The 17,734-nt window shown below is 38.0% G+C and overlaps 2 protein-coding genes across 4 annotated transcripts; one reads left to right on the forward strand and one right to left on the reverse strand.

Annotated features, from left to right (window-relative positions):
• The first annotated feature begins 3,387 nt into the window (after nt 1–3,387).
• On the forward strand, nt 3,388–5,435 carry MS3_00001081 (uncharacterized protein). The gene has a single exon (XM_051208592.1). It carries the CDS (start codon nt 4,482–4,484, stop codon nt 5,145–5,147), a length of 666 nt encoding a protein of 221 aa, XP_051070438.1. The 5' UTR covers nt 3,388–4,481; the 3' UTR covers nt 5,148–5,435.
• A 4,280-nt stretch (nt 5,436–9,715) lies between these two features.
• On the reverse strand, nt 9,716–13,164 carry PET9 (ADP/ATP carrier protein; the record flags this gene model as incomplete). 3 transcript variants are annotated; one of them, XM_051210445.1, is made up of 5 exons in its annotated part: nt 12,718–13,164; nt 12,396–12,684; nt 12,122–12,360; nt 11,791–12,084; nt 9,716–11,756 (listed from the first exon to the last, which is right to left on the reverse strand). In XM_051210445.1, exons 1-4 carry the CDS (start codon nt 12,929–12,931, stop codon nt 11,891–11,893), a joined length of 936 nt encoding a protein of 311 aa, XP_051070439.1. In that variant the 5' UTR covers nt 12,932–13,164. The 3 variants fall into 3 exon arrangements, with proteins under 3 accessions (XP_051070439.1, XP_051070440.1, XP_035585601.1); XM_035729716.2 differs by lacking the exon at nt 9,716–11,756 and having other exon boundaries at nt 11,891–12,084; nt 12,712–13,164; XM_051210446.1 differs by lacking the exon at nt 9,716–11,756 and having other exon boundaries at nt 11,791–13,164.
• Between the last annotated feature and the right edge of the window lie 4,570 nt (nt 13,165–17,734).

Genomic DNA, 17,734 nt, shown 5'->3' on the forward strand with positions numbered 1-17,734 from the left:
CCCTCTACACGTTTTGATCAGTTTCAGAGATGCTGTTTTAAACAGGAATAAGGGTGTTATAATAATCAAGTTGAGAGTAAAAGTTTTTCATTGTCTCATGTTCACTCACATGTAAGAAACAGGCATCCACATACACACTTATAAATAGAGAAACAAATAAACAGGGTTTTAACACACATTAGTCAGACAATTTCCAAATTTATGTATGTTTGAGTAACGAGATCTAATCATTATCAGAAGAGAATGATTATTTTTAACTCAGTAGACTTTGACAACAGACATGATTGTTGTACTGCATATCAAATTTCGTTATAGTGAAATTGTGTCGGTTGCAAAAGAATTAGGAGTGGCCAACAAAAGATTTATCATTAGGCCAACAAGGGATTAAAGATTAGTCTGAGTCACGAGGTATGTGATGAATAACTGACTGGGGTCCGTGTGATTATTGTAAAAAGTAGTTGGGAATGTTGGGTGACATGACTTAGAACTGCTCTTAGTGTGACAGATGCATCCACGCTTCATCTTTTTTTAAATCCAGTGGTGATGCAGTGTACCAACTTAGATATATAGTAGAACATATCGATATATATATAAGCAGGATGTTTGTAATTTTATTCAGAAGAATAATAAAGAAGGATATTACAAACGTTAATCTTTGGCTATCTTAATTTAGATTGGATCATGAGATAATGTATATATCATGGGTCAATCGCAAACATTTTCCCACTTTAACTACAAGATCTTATAACATTTTTGTAAAGCTTCATGGGTATCTGATCATGTCATCGACGGAAGTGTTTTGAAAATATTGTTTTCTAATCAAATGATTTGAAATTTTGATTATAAGACTTTCTTTAAACTGTAGAAAGTGTCTGTAGAAGTGTCTCCGCCAGAAATGAAACAGTTGGATGGTTGAAGGTAGTCAGTAGGGAATTATACTTGACCTAGGTTTCGTGTTAGTCTGTATTTGTCTGTGAAATGTGCCTGTGAGCTTGAGGAAACTGGTGCTCTTTGTGAGATTCAAACACATTGCCCAGCTTCAATTTCAGACTTTACCACTGAGCTGTTAGGGAGGCGACTAACTAGGAATATTTGGGATGTTTATAGTTGATTGATTAGTGAGTCGTGACCAATGTCACATTTATCTAGTCTCTAAGTGTTGATCAAACTCTATCGATGAAACGGAAGCGTACTTTGCTGTTTTTCAATTTTCATTTTCTCTAACCATAAGTGTGAATGGGAGATGATGGTGATTATGTTTTTCCAAATATTCCCTTGACCATATTTCAAATTACAAATCGGATCTCCATTAAAATAACTCAAATCATTGCAATTTAGTAATAGTCTGATTGATATCGGTAATGAAATGATAAATCTTAGTAATATTGTAGTTTTGCCAGGTGTTTGATTATTGGAAATTTCAATGAAGTACAAAGACAAAACCTTAACATCCTTTACTAAATTCGTCTAACCGGACAGTAGTAATCTTGAGCCAAAAATAAAAGTAAAATCAAAAAAATCTATAAATAACACACATATTTGGAACTATGTCTTACATTCTATAAAGGATAGATAGTCGTCATTTTTGAAACTGTTATGAATAACATATAATAGACAAAATTATTGATTAATTTTTAAAGTTCATTCAAACCATACTTTTTTTTAGAATTTAGTTATGATTTTTATCTTGATTAGTTAATTTACATTTTTAAAAATTTTAAACGGAATATTATCACTTAATATTTAACATTAAATTGAATAAACCAAAAAGAATGTACAAATTAAAATTAATTAATTAAAATAATCTAAATAATTTCGTTTAATTAATTTGAAAAAAATTTTATTTCAAACTTATTTATAAAACTGGTTAGTAGGAAAAATAATTTACTTTTATTTAGTGTACTTGGATCAATCTTTAATGAATATATTGAATTAACAATGGAATAGAAGAAAAAATATAAGTTTTAGCCAGTAAAAATTGGTGAGCGCCGAATGGTTGTCTCATTTCAGTTTGAAACTCCGCACCAATACTCACCCGAAGAACTCGTACAAAATCAGACTTAAAGTTTTCAGTTTTTATGTTATGATAATTCTAAACAATAAAATTGTAAATCAATAATTTACTCTCTAGATTACAGTTGGTTCTCGAACTTTGGGTGAGATTATGACTAGTAAAGTTCTTCAATCTTCCCCACATTGAAATACCGGTTTCTCAGAGCAAACATATTAGTCACCGTAATCTTCTTTTATAATACATTTAAGAATTACATATACTATTGGTCAGATGAATTCACGGAAAAGGAATGCTATGGAAACGAAAGAACAATGGAGTCTGAGACGATTGATTGACATTTCGCAAATGAAGTATTTACTACATGGTTCTCAGATTTTACTAAGATGTTCTGTAATTTTGTATTCAAATACATTGGATTGTCCCCACTATTATAACATGTGGTTTTGTGCCCTATTAATATATAATGTAATGATACTACCAATTAGAGAACAGTGATTTATCGACCGGTTCAATGACGCATAAAACCGTACGAGAAGTCTGGAGTCTTTATCGGTCCTTCTTCCTCCCTAGCCCTGCCTGTTGAGTACAGAACACAAATCTTAGCCTCAGCGATATGAATCATGTATTTCAAACATATTATGTTTATATACAAACCAAAGACACCACATCGTACTATAAAACAGAAAATAACATTTATACAAGATTTAGCCAAAAGTGGTTGTGAATGTGGGAGATAGTAATTGATAGACTGAGCATAACTCAAGAATGATAAATCGTATAAGAATAGCTCATAGGTCAAAATAAACCTTATAATAAGAGGGACACGAATATGAATGGTTTAGTCACTTAACAATTATGCAATGAAAATATATGTATAGAATTAGTCCAGAAATAGATTCCAAAAGTTACCATTCATTATTCTCATCGGGACATAACACCCACCTGTGTTCTCGTTCACTAAACAATAACATCAGAAACGTTACTACAATTCAACCCATTCGGAGCATATTTGTCCCATTTCTGGTTCGATTTCATTGTTAAATAATATATAATATGTAAACTGAGTCAGTAGATAAGAGAGGATATGATTTCATTCTATCCTAGATACCCACCTTTACATTTATTATGTATTACTTTCAAACAGCTGGTATGTACATAGATTGCCTGATGTAAAGCAATAACTTATGATCAAATTGGGTTTATTTTTTAACGTAACTATGGCTTTCATATGATCAGTTTCCGAATTGAATTATAGTACAAGATTTAAAAATTTGTACTGTTGATAATCTATCGATCAAAAAAAGCAGCTGAGATTTGAATGTACTTTAACGTAACTAGATAATTGATACAAGGAAAAGTACAATTGTTCATATAAACGATTTCCTCAACGATAGATATTATGTGGCCTTAAAATAGAGACAATTTGAAAGTAACTAACAAAACTAGTTAATATGAAACTTAAAGAAAATCAGTTATATCGGAGTTCGTAAGATTATGCCAACTGATCAGTTGCGTTAAACTATCTGAATTAAGGAAAATCACTGCTAATAAGTGCTTTCGCCTAGTTACTATACTTCATCAAATCGATGAGCCATATTTAACAAGTCAGTTTAAAGAAATTAACCATTTATTTGTAAAGGTTTTTACGAACAAAAAAATCGACTGGTTCGGAAATAATTTCTGCCAAACTGAAATTAGATGAAGAAATAAACAAAGTAGGGGAGAAGATTACTACATGCTAAATCACTAAATACTTGCTTACGCCTGTTACCCCTCGTGGAGCATAGGCCCACTATCAGGAATCGCCAGCACACTGTGCTGGGTTATCCTTCCAATTGTTGCCAGGTGCTATTCATTCTTTTGATGTCTACCTGTGATGTTTGTATGAACTAATGATTCTTTTTTTACTTAGTGTGGGCCCGATTTTGAATTCCAAATACAATACATTCGTTTGTGTTCACCTTGTTCTACGTGATTTAAATTGTGTTGTTTCGGGGACTCCTAATTCGTATAATAATTCAAATATTTATATTCATCACATTGGCGTCTTGATGGAGCCTGTGATGGTACAATTGGTCATACATCCAATTTTTGATACTTTTGAAAATTATATAGGCATGTTCGAAATCTGAACTATGACCAAAGAGGGTGTTCACATTGTGGTTCATTTCCTTAGATTCATCGGAAAAGAAACCCACAGCTTACTGAAAATTTTAGCATTCCCAGATAAGCCTATTTCACTATATTACGAAACTCTCAAATAACTGCCGTTAAGTCATGTAAAGTGCACAAATTTCTAATGTCGTGAAGAAGGGAAATTTCATAAAATCAGAATAATCAAAATGTTAGAGAATTTATCCTTCAATCGCAGAAACAAGCTGCCAAGTGCAATTTTCGGTCACCAACTTCATGTGCACCAGCCTGATTGATTGCAGGTATCAACATACCTAATCTGTAAAGAGAGGTTATGCAAGCGTCAAGGTGTTCTTTTCAAGGTCAGCAAAAGTTTGGTAAATGTTTGTCCTGTGGTAAATTTCATTCACGTAATTCATGCGTATTTCGCAATGCTAAATGCTTTAAATGTGGTAAAATCGGACACATTCAATCAGTTTGTAAAACTACTGTTCATTTCGCTGCAAGTAATGCAAAACTTTGTGATTCCGATCCTATTAAGTTGAGTGTTTCTAATGATCATTTACCTTTATCCACGGTTTCGAAAACCACTATAGAGTCATATGTCAGTCCAGAGTTAAATGAAGCCTTGAACCACTCTGGAACTGAACTCCAGACAAAACAAACTTATACTTCACGTGATATTTGTCGAGAAAGCCTCAGGGGCTCATATTCAGAAAATATTTGGAGCAGCAAAATGCATCAAATGAGACTCAGAATAATTTTGAGACAGAAAGTTTCCAATACATCAGCTTATCAAATTTCTCATATTAGTTTACCAGATATCGGTTGTCCTAATGATTCACATATGCCTGGTGAATTTTCCTATAAAAATGAAGAAGATATGTCGAATGAATCAAATCATGATCCGAAATCTGATGCAATTTTGATAGATGCTGATTTTTCTAATGATCGATCATTCTCTAATGAGATTCTTAATAAATCTGAAGAAAATATTTGAGAAGAACCAGATCATGATGTTATCATATCAAATGTAATTTGTCCTCATAATGTATTTGTTTCTGATGGAAAACTTGGTCAATGTGAAGCACAAGTTTTAACTGGATTCAAACCTAATTACAGATTGGATGATCGCATATCGATTGTTGTTTATCCTTACCGTGAAGTCACTTCTAAATCTGTTCTAAGTAAAGGCACATTATTCGTAACTTGGGAATATGAAGATGTAACATTATTTCGTGGGGGAGGATAGTGTTGGAAAATCTATGGTTCCAGTTCTAGATATCAGTACACAACCGACGTGTCGATCAGATACAATTCCAGGAAGCAGGTGAGTCTGTTCCGATTTTGGTTGTTAATTCTAATACTAATCAGCATATTCCAGATCATACAGAGTCTATATCCAATACACAGTCGGATAGACACACAATGGACCTAAGGAGAAGTACAACTAATTACAGAAATTCGGATTCTCATTTAAGCTGTGGCGGATGTGGTATTTTTACGAAATAATAATTTTGTACTTGATTGGCCGCTGAATTCGTTTGTGTTCATTGAGTTCTACGAACTAATGGTTCTTTTGTATTTGATTGCCAGCTGATTTCGGACTAGGATGATATAATGATCAATCACCTGCACTATGTTAATTAATTCTGCTTAATAATTGAAAACATATATTTTGGTACTACTACTAATCCAGTGAATAAAGTCATAAACGAAATTGCATACGAAGCGTTAAGTAAGGTATCTAAATGAAGCATTTAATGTCGAAGAAATAATAAAGAAAATGATCATAAGGGAAAGTAGGCCACGTTATAGAAATCAACACTAATATTTACAAATAATACTGTTCCCAATTAAATTATTAATGGGTTTTAACCTAATACATATTTAAACATATGAGTGAATAAAAAATAAGATATTTACAGCGAAACAACAGGTTACCAGTTGAGAACATGTAGAATAGGATAATGAGTGTAGTGTGCAATAAAAACACAACTTATTGGCATTTTATATCATTCTTACTAACCTATTTTCGTCCATCTTTCAAATGAATTTGTACATGTTTATCTGCTTCGAATTATTTCCTGTTAAAATTCATCTGGTTGGTTCGCAATGTGAAGTACATCTTTCTACAGATCTCTATAATTAGCCCTCGATTTTAAGCTACCTAATGTTAATCTATCAAGAGTATATAAGTTGACACGAACTACAGGATAACATGATGCAAAAATTTCCCATGTTGGATTGAGACTTACCTCGGTAAAACCACGACAAATATTTGAACATATGAAGTAGGTCATCTGCAGCTATAGAATTTAGGGACCAGGGTTTCGGCCTAAATTCCTGAATATTCACTTACATGTAAAAGATGAGCGTAAACCTCACTGGAAAAGTAGGAAGCAATACAATAAATGGCTTTGGATATTGTATACACTATCACTGCAAAAAGTATCACTATATTTGTTGTGATTGGTAACAAATACCGTGTGCTTATTTTCAGATCATCCCACTTATATACATGTACACAAATTCGCACTGTAACCGAAATTACGTGGTGGATTTGTATTTCAGGATGTATAACTAAGTTGGAAAGATAACTTTTCATACGAATTACCATCAGTGAGGAACTGCTACGATTGAACAACAGTGAAGGGTTTCTGTCATACTGATACCCATGTATTACTAATACAATCCCTCGAATGACTCAACCAATCCAAACAGTCATCTCAATGCACCACCGTTCAAGACACCTGCAACTGATTAAGGTTTCGCAGTCTATAATCACTGATATTGCCAACCTCAGACATCCCTTGTGGCTGAGAGACTGCGGGACATTTAGGGATTAATTAAGCTTTGAATATTCAAACTGTGTTACACATACCCACATCCCTGTTCCCACATTTAAATTTACGTCAGACTTGCCTAGAACCATGGCAATTCAAGAAATCCTTTTTTGATCACTTACCATTTCTTTCCGTTATTGTATTCATTCGAGTATTTTCAAACGTGGATGCAAATATCGACAATTCTAGACTATCTAGATTATTCAGATAAATACTACCTATAAATTTAAGATCATATAAGATGTGGACACTGGAAGTGGATTCGGTAGTATAACATGAAGCCAACAAATTAAGAACCAGTAATAATGATCGCATTAACGTAATACTACAAAACAACCAAGCAGGAAATTTACGTTTTGCTGGACAACGCGAAGCACTATCACTCCAGCACTAGGAATCTTTTGGTCAGACCATAAGGTTTCATGACTTGGTCTCACTTTATACATGGTTTAATAAACGACTTGGCATGCGCTGAATCAACCCAGTTTACATTCATTTTAACAGAAACTCCACATTGAGCAAAAATGCTAAGTGTCAAGCGTGGGAAAGCGCCAGTGAACCAGTTAGGAAACCTATAACTAGATTTGTCGATAGTAACTTAACACCTAGAATTCATCATGAGAAAGTATCGACAGTCAGTCAGTCAGCTACAAAATAGGACCAGGCACATATATGCATCGGTCCAAGTTTCCATGCCACATTAGCACAGCAAGATGAACACCGGATTCATAAAAGTAGTTAATTCAGAGGTGGTAATATATAAAAGCAAGATTACAATAAGGATATAGTACAGGAAGAAAGACATGACGCGATTTTAATCTCTTAGTTTAAGGCAAGATAGAGAGTGTATGCACCGACGCCATTGTGATCGATTCTGAGCCATGTCACCAAGAGTCTCCAACCATCGGTTACGATAGTCACGTGGACCCCAACCAAGTAGTCTGCATCTACCAACATGGCTCAGAATAGAGGTTAGTGTCTTCAACCACTGATGCCACGTTTTGGTTTGGCCACCCCTAATTCTCTTCCAACCATCTCTAACACCCGTTAGCATTGCACGACGTGGTAATCGGTGTTCGGGCATACGTAACACGTGGCCCAACCATCTCAGTCTATGAAGATCCACAACCTCATCAACTGATTTACCATCACTACCTAATACCCTGTGTCTAACCTCACTATTGCTTACCCGGTGATCCCAGCAGACGCCAGCAATATTTTTAAGGCATTTGTGGTCAAATATTAGTAGCTTACGGGTGTCTTCTACTCTTAAAGGCCATGTTTCGTTGCCGTAAATTAAAACAGAACGAACTGCCGCGCAGTATACTCGTCCTTTTATTGATAGACGGATATCTCGCCTTCGTCATAGGTGACATAAGTTGGCAAAAGCCAAGCGAGCTCTTCGAATCCGTGCTGAGATTTCGTCAGACACCAACCCATTAGGGCTGATCAGACTTCCAAGATAAGTGAAGTTGTCAACGCGTTTGACTACTTCACTCCCTATCCTTAGTTCAGGTGTTGACGCAGACCAGTCCTGAAGCAACAACTTGCATTTAGAGGGAGAGAAGCGCATTCCAAACATTCTGGCATTGTTGCTTAGTGCTACCAGAAGACTCTGCGTTTTAACAGCGTCTTCACCAAACAGGAATATATCATCTGCGTATTCTAAGTCGATAAGTGGACCTCCTGAAAGGAGATCAATACCCGAGAATTCAGTCGACGAGAATGTTATTTTCATCAGTAGGTCTATGATGAAGTTAAACAAAAATGGAGGAATTGGACAGCCTTGACGGACACCACTTGAGGTTGCGAAAGCAGATGACAGTTCGCCATAAGCTCTGACTCGACTGGTAGTGTTCGAGTAAAGAGCCTTCACAAGGTTTATGTACTTCTGAGGTACGCCTTTCAATGACAGACACTGCCACAGAATCTCGCGGTCTACCGAGTCAAATGCTGCTTTTAAGTCAAGAAAGACCACCATTGTCGGACGCCGATAAGTATGCCTATGTTCTAAAACCTGACGAATGGTGATTATGTGGTCGATGCAGCCACGACCAGGTTTGAAGCCAGCTTGATCCTCTCGTGTTTGCAGTTCACGAGTCTTAGTTAGGCGTCTGATAATTATCGAGGCTAGTATTTTAGATACTATATTAGTTAAACTAATCCCTCTATGGTTGTCACAAGATGATTTTGACCCTTTCTTATATGTTGGGACGATAAGTGATTGTGACCAGTCAGATAGAATAACGTCTAAGTCCCAGATCTTAGCTAAAATACTAGTCAACCTAATCGCCAAAACTGGACCATCATCCTTAAAAACCTCTGGCGCCAATCCATCTAGACCAGCTGCCTTTCCTCGTTTCAGATTAACTATAGCCTTTTGAACTTCTGCTAGAGTTGGAGGACCTACTTCAATGTTCCATTCACACTGTCTGGGAATGGAGGGTAGTTGTAGAGTCGCTGAAGGCCAGCTGAACTGTTCCCTAAAATGTTCCACCCATCGTTCTAAACGTCTGGACTGGGAGCAGATGAGAGTGTCGTCTTTTTCCGAAATAATCTCACTTACACTTGACTTATTAGTTCCATTTTCTTTTATTAGTCTGTAAAGCTGTCTTGTGTTCCCTATAGTCGCCGCCTTTTCCATCTCTTTTGTTTTCGTTGCCCACCACTGCTCACGGTCGTTCCTTAGACTTTTGCTTAACCTAGATCTGATTTCTTTACGCTCTTCATCGTGTTCTGAACCTGATGGGACGAGTTTGCGAGAATCCATCAGTGCAATAGATCTTGAAGAAATCCACTGGTTCTTTGTAACCCTGTGGTTTAAATCACTGGTAGATGTCACTGCTGTTTCCACAGCTGCTTGTATAGCTTTCCAGGCAACATCTGGGTCAGCCTCGTTTTCAGAACTACCTAAGTGTGACCTCAGTTGTTCCTGGAACCTACTTTTGGTTTTCTCTCTACTCAATTCAACTCTAATGGTCTTTTTAATGTGGCTTTTTTGCGTCCAGTGAGGCGCAAGCCGATGCGTGTCCACATTAGGGCGTGGTCGGAGTTCAAGCAGGTACTCCAGAATGAGCGACAATCTTCTACCGACCCTCTCCAACGATGACTGATGGCAATATGGTCTATTTGAGTCCATCGTTGGTTTGGTGTAGGGGGTCGCCATGTTAGACGATGTCTCTCCTTATGCTTAAAATTTGTGTTTGCTAAGAATAAACGATTGTCTGAGCATAGTTGCAGCAGACGACCACCATTATCTGTTCGCTATGTCGGAATACTAAACTACCCACCTAAATGTCGGGGAAAGTATCGACAGTACAAAAGAAAACCCTGTTAATTAATATGGAATTTGAAGGAGACACGGCTGCTGAAATCTTAAATGAACGGATTTCAAAGTCATTGAATGAAACTTTCTACACAGCCAAGCTCCGAATTGTTTTCTCAAGCCGGCCTATCATTCCTGGATGTGTTAAAAATAAGCTTTCGCTTTGGGCCACATCAATGTGTATTTATAAATTTACGTGCTCATGTGGGGCTCGTTATAAACGCCGAACAAAGCGACCACTTTCCAAACGGATCTAAAAACATTATCCGGCTTGGCTTGTAATAGGAGAATGTAAGACGATCACTAGTTCTATACAGGAGCACTTAATCAATTTCGGACACACCGCTCCCAATTATTCTTCTTTTAAACTGATCTACAGAGTCAAAGGAATTGGACCAAATCAATATTCTATGCATTGCTGAGGCATTGGCAACTCACGAGCTCAAGCCCAAACCTTGCGTGCAGAAACGACTTGTCCAACCTCTCATCCTTCCTTGGCCTTAATAGGTATGTTTCTGTTTTGTTTTTTCCCCTGCACTTTTATTTGATTACTATCGAATTTCTTAAAATTACTATTTTGCATTTTAAACTCTAATCTGTTATTATTACCTTATACAAGTTTTCTTGAGTATTATTCAGTCCATTATTATGACCTTTGTGTTTGTCGCTTTTCTTCATATTATCTGACCCATTAACGATTTTCTTCCTTACCCCTTGATTAGTACGTAACCTCATTTGTTATTTATTCTCGAATCCATTTTGGTGATGCAAAATTTTTTCTATCCTCCTATAGACATACATTTCCCATATACCTGTATATACGAATGTACAGCTTAAGTCAATCAGGAACAACGTAGAACTTCGTACGTACGTACATCAGTTCGAGTTGCCACACCACATTAGCACACAGATGTAGTGGTCGATTCAAATCCCGTAGCGGTAGAGGTAATGAGAGTATAAGCAGTAATCGGGAAAATTAGTTTGGAGATGTTATTTAAAGAGTATAATACAGTGAAATAAATTTGGGAAGAGAAAAAAAAAGACCTATAACTATCGTACTGTAGCAATACTTTGACTTCTAGTATTTAATACGACTTGGTAAGATAATTTTGGCCTTACACCCAAAAGGAAGGAAAATTAACATCTGGAAGTAGGACCTTTAACCTTGTAATCTATTACTGTAAGAGCTAAATAACAGACGTGTTAATTAACGGATGCAAATTAAAAATCTACTAAAACAACTGGCACTTATCATTAAAAAAACAAAGCCAGAAGTAGCAAACTAGTTACCGGTTACAACGAGTGACCTGAACGTACTGACACTTTTTATCAAAATACTTTCAGTGGATCAATATACCGCACACATGCGACTTAGCCAAGGTAATCTAGACAGTCTGTGATATGAGTAATGTAAGCAGTAGACTAGCTGTTAAGCGTGCTGATTAGGGACATTTAAATGAAAAGCAACAAACTTCAAGTAAATATTTATATCAACAACGAAAATTGATTTGCTAGTAATCTTCGGAAACTAAATTACATGCTAACTTTACAATTCATTGCTAATTGCAACACTTAAGGAGATGGTTTTTTCGGTAATCTGAAATCGGCATATAGTTCTTTAAATTTGTCGAATCCAGCCAACACACCAGCGCCGGCGACACCTCGGAGTATGTTTGCACCGGCACCCTTCATGAGAGACATTGGTCCTTCATTTTTCAGTATTTCAGATGCACAGTGAATTGAGCTTTTGTATTTGACAGCTTGGCCTAAAGAAAAATAATGTGACAACTACTTATTACTAACCTGAAGTCATCATCATACGCCGACGGATAGTATCAATCGGATAGGATATCAATCCAGAAGTGACAGTCACGCCATAACCGAGGCAGAAACTAATTGCCACACCTGCATCCGGCCCAAGGAATATCGGTTTCAAAGTATCATACAATCCAAAGTAGAATCCTCTGTATACAATTATACCGACGCACGAGATAACGAAGCCACGGTAGAGACCAGCGATACCATCTGACTTGAACGTTTTACTAGGGGAAAATATAAGTTATATGATTCATCTTACGCATAGACATCAACCAAACCATTGAATTCACGAGTCCCACCCTTTTTGGCAGATTTATTGTCATTGGCCAGACGAGTTCGAGCGTAGTCCAAAGAATAAACGAACACTAAGGACAGAGCACCTGCTGCACCACCACTGACCACGTTTTTGTAGAAAGCAACCACGTATGGATCATCTTTATTTTGCTTAAACGCTGACTTCACTTTGTCCTTAAATGCAAAGTTCAGAGCTTGGGTAGGGAAGTACCTCAAGCAATTAGGTAAATTTCCACGCCAGAAGGGTAGTATGCCTAAAATAATAGTCATGAAAGACTAACTAGTACCTTCTTGCCGGAATGTTCGTACAGTACAGTCTATAACACCAGTGTACGGTTTATCTAAGCGCCCTTGCTTGATCATCTCATCTTGATTTTGAACGAGTAGTTTAACTCGCTCTATCGGAGCAGCTGCGGTCTTCGCGATAACTGCAGCAGCACCGCTAAGCAGAAAATTTTCGGCGAAACTCAGTCCTTTAATTTCTTTCCCACCCTCTCCCATAATGACTATAACAAATGTCTCTTGAGGAGATGAGTAGCGACAAAACGACAAACACAGCGGGCCAACACAGCCAGGAGGTTACTAAAACAAAAGTTCCGATATATAAGTCTATGGTTGACCTTGAGTCAGAGCATAAACAGTGGAGTGGAAACTGTCCAGCAGGTCAAACGCCAATTTGCGATTTGAGTGATAGTGATTCTAAGTGGCATTAAGTAGCTTAGTTTTGTTGTTATCTACCTGGTAGGGCACCAACCTTCAGATTCAGATTCAGATTTGTTTAGTAAGGACAGAAGGCCTATTGCCTATGTTATTCATTTTCTAGTATGCTTCTGTGAGTGTCCAGTCTTCTCTTGAAAGAGTCAATTGAAGGTGTGGACACCACTACTTCGGGCAGCAGGTTCCAAGTATTGATAACTCGGTCTGTAAACCTGTATGTCGCGGGTATTTTGTTCGTTCTTGCCTTTTCTACTCGCCCGCTATGTCCCCTGAGATGTTCTGATCTATTGGGAAGAAAAAGAGGGAATTAGTTAGGTCCGAAACGATTTCTCAGTATTCTGTACATCAAAATTAGATCTCCGCTTAGTCTGCGATAAGACAAAGTAAAGAGGTCCAGCTTTTCAAGCCTCTCTTTGTGTGATAAACCCCGGAGTTCCGGAATTGCACGGGTAGCTGCCCTCTGTACTTTTTCTAGTATGTCCGAGTCACCTTTCAGACAGGGGCTGGCAGCCTGAACGCAGTTCTCAAGCTTAGTCCTCACTGATGATGTGTATACTGTGGGGAACATGGTAGTGTCTAACTTAGTGAATGTCCGTTTTAAACCCCAGGGGGTTCGAGACCTCCCGGCAATGGACCGTCGTCTTGAAATCATGATTCACTGTCACCCCTAGATCCTTAGGAGACCGGTCTACGGGTAATGGCACATCCCCTATGTTGTAACTATTAACCATTGAATCCCCAAAGTGCACGTAGACACACTTTTCCACGTTGATAGGCATCAGCCACTCCTTAGACCAGTTTATCATGTTAAGTCTGCCTGAAGAGCACATGCGTCTTTATCTTTAGTTATTACTCGCCAGATTTTTACATCGTCAGCGTACAATAACATTGGAGACTGTACTATACTTGTAAGATCATTAACGTACATTATAAAAAGTAAAGGACCTAGGACGGAACATTGAGGTACCCCACTAAGTACTGGTCTCCAGATGGAGCACTTGGAACTTATTCTTACTTTCTGTCTACGACCTACTAGGAAATCCTTAATCCATTTTAAAAGAAGTCCGGCAATACCAAGGTTTTTCAACTTTAATAGCAAACTATTAGGTGGCACCTTGTCAAAAACCTTACTGAAATCTATGTAGACAGCATTCACTGAGTTTTCGTTGTCTAGCGCATTTATACAGACCTCCCTAGCTATAAGGAGGTTCGTTGTACAAGATAGACCCTTTCTAAAACCATGTTGTTCCATGTTTAGCAAGTTACTGGTTTCCATAAATACCATTTTGGTCCGTTTGACTATTCTTTCCATTATTTCAACCACAACACTGGTGAGGCTTACAAGTCTGTAATTCGATGGAACTTGTCGTGGACCTGTTTTGTGTATGGAAGTGACAATCGCGTCCTTCCAGTTCATAGGTAGCACTCCTTGATCAAGTGACATGTTGAATATCACAGTCAGTGAGGCCGCGATATATTGTGCAATATGTCTCGATATTTTGGGGTGTAGTTCATCTGGTCCTGTTGACTTTTCCATGTTTAAAGTACTAGGAGCCTTAAGCACATCGTCTTGATCGAAGTCCACGGTAAGCAGGTGGTTTGTCGACTGTTTATTTTGGTCTGGTTCTTTCTCTAGAGGTGGTTCCTGAGTGAAAACTGTCCCAAAATAGTCAACCACAGCCTCCGCTTATTCCTGATCTTCCTCTATCATTTCGGATTCACCTCCTATTTTAATTAGGTTGGGAATCCAATGATGCATCCTTGTTCTGTAGTTTATGCACGAGAATATTCTCTTGGGCTGCTTGAGTGCAGATTTTGCCAACTGCATTCCATATTTTCTTTGAGCTTCCCGAAGTTTTGTTATACATTTGTTTCTTACCGATCTGTAGCGTTCTGTTGTACCTGTTGTGCCAAGGCGGATAGCGACATCCCAACATTTCTTCTTTTGTCTTAGTAAACGTCGAATATCCTGGCCTATACAGGGATGGCCGTGCTTCTTCTTCTTTGGGACTGTCCAGGGTATGGTTGAGTTACCCGATTGTATAACTGCCTGTATAGAGTCCATGCCTCTTGTACTGATGCCTTAGAACCAATTTCCCAGTTTTCAGCCGATTCTGCGGAGTTGATTGCCTCCATGTCTGCCTTCCATATGTTAGGACGGGCCGGCGCAACTGTTTGACAGGCAATCTCAGCCATGAATTTGAATAATATGACTGCATGGTCACTTCTCCCTAGTGGTGGGAGGAAAGTCATATGACCAACGTCATCACTGTGTGTGAAGACTAAATCTAAAAGAGAAGAAGAGTTTCTTAAGTCATAATGTGCAGGATTTCTAATGTGTTGGAATAAAGCTAATTCAATCGAGGTTTCTAACGGTTTGCAATCGAACGACGTTATCGATGACCCTACTTGTAAGTTAACCCAGTTTATATATGATGCATTAAAGTCGCTTACTCCAAAGCCTTTACCCTTGTTACGCCAGGACTTAAGTTTACTTAGAAGAAAATCATCTGCTACACATTCTGGACTGCGATATACTACAACTAATTCAATATCATGCCGTCAACATTTCAACTTACATCTCACCAGTTCATATGTCCCTGTGCTACTGTCTCAGCTAATCTTATGGTTAGGGTACTTTTCGTGAACAGAATAACCTCACCCCTCCCTACGGTTTAATCTATCAGCCCTACTGGTTAAAAAACCAGTCAACTGAATTTCATTATCTAATATTTCCGAGATAGCAATAACGCCCGGCTTTTCTTTATCAACCACTGAATTGAGCTCCGCCATTTTATTTAGTAGGCTGCGAGCATTTGTGTAGCATACCTTTAAGTCTGTGGAGAACTTTCCCTTACCACCCAGAGTGGCTTTGTGATCGTTTTGCTCCGAACTTTTACAATTTGAAAACCCCTAAGAACGAGGTTTCTTTCACCGTTTTGGTCACGCTCATTTATTTCCACTTCTGCAGCTCGCCTCTTAATACGATCAGCCAGGCTGAGGTCCTCATGGACGTATATTCCGGATCCAATCAGTTTACGTGAATTACCTAGAATTAGGTTCCTTTCTTCAACCGTGGTGAATGTAACCTTCAAGAGGCAGTTTTTCTGAGGACTTTCAGAATCCATCTTTTTTCCTGTTCTATAAAGCTTGTAAATAGTAACTCCTGAAACTGTATCTGGGAGTAGTTTACTTATTGAGGATTTAATATGATTGAGATCGTGTTCAAATCTAGCCTTTGGTTCTTTGTCGGAAGACTCTCAACTTATGAAAAATGGCTGATCTCTCAGAGAGATCTGTCCAGTCACGCAGTGGAGTTTTTGCTTCTGATACCCTCTCTTCCAATGACTTGCTGACCAGCTGTGTTTTGCCCACAGCTTTTTTCTTCTCATTTCTTTTTCTTCGTACTGAAGTCCATTTGTCACCACTCGGGACAGCCACACCGGAACTATTTGGAACGGTGACAGTCTTATCCGGGTCTTCAATTTCGACTAGAGGCGTATGATTGCCGATGTCAGTATCTAGCGGCACTTCACTCCTCGTTAATATTGATGGAGATTTCAATTTCCCGTCAATCACAGTCAGGTGTTTAGTGGGTCCGGTAGCAGCACTTACTACACTGACACATTCTTCACCGTCAGTGCTCGTGTGATCAGCGCTACATCCATTGTTTTTCTTGCAGGCCAAAGCCAATAGGCTCATAGCCTCCTAAATTAGTAACTTTTTATTTATACAGCAGAACATACAAAGCCAATGTGAGTTAGGCTTCGAGCATCTTTCGTATGCCATAGGACTTGGGAGTGTACACAACCTTAGTTCACAAGATAATATTTCTGATTTACGTTTTCGCATTGTAGACAGATCGACTGCGGTATGTGTTATCCATTTGTTGCAAGCTTTAACTGACATCAAATCGTCTTTCAAAAAGAGTCGATTGAATGTCAGGAAGTCACCCCTTGTAGGCTTCAATAGCTGATTTCTCGATGAAGAAGCGTTTATATCAAATCGATTATGTTCTTCCATGGCTTTTGGAATAATCTTTTATGTCCTCTTAGTTATCTTCAATCCATTAGGAGGAAGCGAAAGTGTGTATAAGGGTCCAAATCATTTCTTCGTATTCTACACATCATACATAAATTATCTCAGATTCCAGTAAGGTATTTTAACGAGGTTTGACTTCTCAATCCACATTATACGTGGCAAGATACATGAGACCTGAGTTGGGCAGGTAGCTGTCTTTTGTCATTTTCCCAAGGGATTTGGGTCACGTTTCGAATATGGCCTAGCGACACACTCAATTTTCCAACTTGTACAACGCTAAGGCTGCATAATCCATGGTGGACATGTATGGATCTAAATTGGTGGAACTCCGTCTTAGTTCGTCAACTATTCAATCCCATGAATGCAACAGATAGGCAGCGACATTTGGTCAAAGAGCCACGATTTGCTATGACAACTAGTCCACTATGAGGTTGTAAGGGTTAATGTAGTTGTAGTTATCTAGGTAGAACAATTCTATGTATATGCGGAAACTTTGACGACGACCAAAATACGAGTGAATAAAATCAAGGTCAGCACGACGTGCAC

The sequence above is a fragment of the Schistosoma haematobium genome, chromosome ZW (assembly GCF_000699445.3).
Source record: "Schistosoma haematobium chromosome ZW, whole genome shotgun sequence".
In the NCBI taxonomy this organism is placed as follows: Eukaryota; Metazoa; Platyhelminthes; class Trematoda; order Strigeidida; family Schistosomatidae; genus Schistosoma; species Schistosoma haematobium.